Below are 2,500 nucleotides of genomic sequence, written 5' to 3'. Positions count from 1 at the left end.
AAAAATCTTGCCTTTAAAAAAATTATGTACAGTAAATTTAAATCAATAAACGATTTTAAGGGGCATCAAGGTGACTCACATGTCAAAGACACTTGACAGCAAGCCTGATGTCAAACCTCAATTTGAGTCCCAGAACCCAAATGACAAAGATAAGATCAAGTCCAGCCTGTCCTCTAACCTGCATATCTATATCATGTCAGCTGTACACCTAGAAATATGCACACACATGCATACAGACACGCAAATGTACACTTTCATGGTCACAAAGAAATGTACTTAACTGACTAGAATACAATAAAAGGTTAAAGAAAAACAGAAGAAACGGATGGCAGTGAGGAAGTAAGAAGCTCTCTAGAGTCTATTAATGCAGTGAACACTTTTTCCTAGAGCTTCCAGCCCATAGAGTCTTTTGATTGACACTAGAACTCCAGAAGTATAAAAAGCTAAACACTTCATATGTTCAAGAAACAGAGTTTGTGGTAATTTTGTTCTCCTTTGCAGTGTTGTATAAAACTTTCATACCAAAAAACAAAAGAGACATTGAACCCATTACTGTTTGTTGAGTTCTGCAAACTTTTTCATCAGAGTTTCAGGAACACTGACTCTAAGGCAGAAAGGGAAGTTAAAGGACCAGGGTTGTGCAGGATGAAGGCAGATGGTGAGACCTCAGAAGAGGTTATTGTTGGAGGCTGAAGCACTGTGGGAGGAGTGCTATACCACTGCTGGCAGTAATAATCTGCCAGATCTTCAGCCTGGACACTGTTGATGGTGAGAGCAAAATCTGTCCCAGATCCACTGCCTATGAAGCGTTCAGGGACCCCAGTTTCCCGAGTGGATGCCCAGTAGATTAGTAGTTTAGGAGACTGCCCTGGTTTCTGCTGGTACCAGTTCAAGTAGTTCTTCTTGTTGTTACTGTTGTAAAGACTCTGACTGGCTCTGCAGCTGATAGTGATCTTCTCTCCTACTGACACAGCCAAGGAAGATGGAGACTGGGTCATTGTGATATCTGCACAGGCACCTGCAACCAGGAAAACAAATAGTCATAGATAATTAAAAAACACACAGAGAATTTAATACAGACAATATTTGTCATTTTATATCCTCATAATGTCATATTGTCAGAGTGTATTATCTTTTACAGTAGTATAAGAAATAGTGTCCTAGTGCATATTGTAAATTTCTTTTATACAAAGAAGTGACTCCAAAAAGATTAGAATACATATAAATTTGTTACCAGACACCCAGAGCAGCAGTGAAATGAGGATTTGGGTCTGTGACTCCATATTGTTCCCCCTGTCTGTCTGATATATCTCAGTTCTCACCAAAAAGGCAATCTTTATACATTCTGAGCAGCTGCTCTGGGCTGGAGTTTCCCATGCAAAGCAGTAATCAAATACATAAAGAAAAGTTTGGACAGTGTGTGTGTGAGTTACTGGTGTCAATCATCAGGCAAAAATACAATCATGGGTAGTGTGAGCAATCCCTGAAAGATATCAACGTACTGCTCTCACAGACAGAAATCAATGAGGTGTTCTAATGTCAACTTTAGGCTAAAATATCTTACATATTTTAGTCAGTTTGCTTTTGCAGCAATGGTTGGAAGTTTATCTCATATCAACAGTATTAAGAATATAATAAAATATATTAAAAAATTCACCATAGCAGAAGAAAGCTAGAGTAAGAAAATATAAAGTAGAAAAAAGGAAGAGTGGAGAGATGAAGTTAAAAAGGTAGAAAAAGTTTGTATTGAGGTTAAATTTGTATATTATCTCCAATCTTCCAATCTGTAAATTTACTTTTTTTTTTTTTTTTTTTTTTTTGGTTTTTCGAGACAGGGTTTCTCTGTAGCTTTGGTGCCTGTCCTGGAACTAGCTCTTGTAGACCAGGCTGGCCTTGAACTCCCAGAGATCCGCCTGCCTCTGCCTCCCGAGTGCTGGGATTAAAGGCGTGCACCACCAAATTTACTCTTATACTGAAGACAATGAACAAAGAGCTCCAGTTTCTTGGCTACACACGGAACAGAGATTCAAAAACCAGCCCAGAATTCACTCTATGGAAATTCTGGGGAACATTACTTTAAGATTGAGATGAGAGCTTTAATCTCAAAGAAAAGGCAAACCCAGCATGAACTAATAAGTATCCTTCACACAATTTCAGGGAACTGAAAGAGGACACTGAATTTGGGGAAAAGGAACAAAACAAACTAGATTTCTTTAAGTAGTCATGGCTGTAGATCAACACTGCCAAGAAAGTTCACCCCAGAAACCCAGATGCCAGAGTAATCTTTAAATTAGTAGTACGGAAACTGGGTAAAAATGGTCCCATTGACATAGTAAACAAGTAAAAAAGCTCTCTAGCCAGATGTAAAACCATGCTAAGTCAAGTATTAATTTTACAGAAATCAATAGCCCGCAACATTAGAGATGGTTGCCATCCTAAGAAAATAGTGTTTGACTATGAATGAAAATCTATAGCAATAGCAGAAATCAATACCATGACT

General features: G+C 38.2%; 1 gene segment (V, D, J or C); it reads right to left on the bottom strand.

Moving 5' to 3' along the window:
* Positions 1 to 581: 581 nt before the first annotated feature.
* Positions 582 to 1,289, bottom strand: LOC130875453 (immunoglobulin kappa variable 4-1-like). The segment is given in 2 exon segments: positions 582 to 1,018; positions 1,235 to 1,289. Coding segments are annotated over 2 exon segments (486 nt in total).
* Positions 1,290 to 2,500: the final 1,211 nt, after the last annotated feature.

Source organism: Chionomys nivalis, chromosome 1 (assembly GCF_950005125.1).
Source record: "Chionomys nivalis chromosome 1, mChiNiv1.1, whole genome shotgun sequence".
NCBI lineage: Eukaryota > Metazoa > Chordata > Mammalia > Rodentia > Cricetidae > Chionomys > Chionomys nivalis.
The sequence above is the reverse complement of the archived record's forward strand: the minus strand, read 5'-3'. Positions and strand labels throughout refer to the sequence as shown.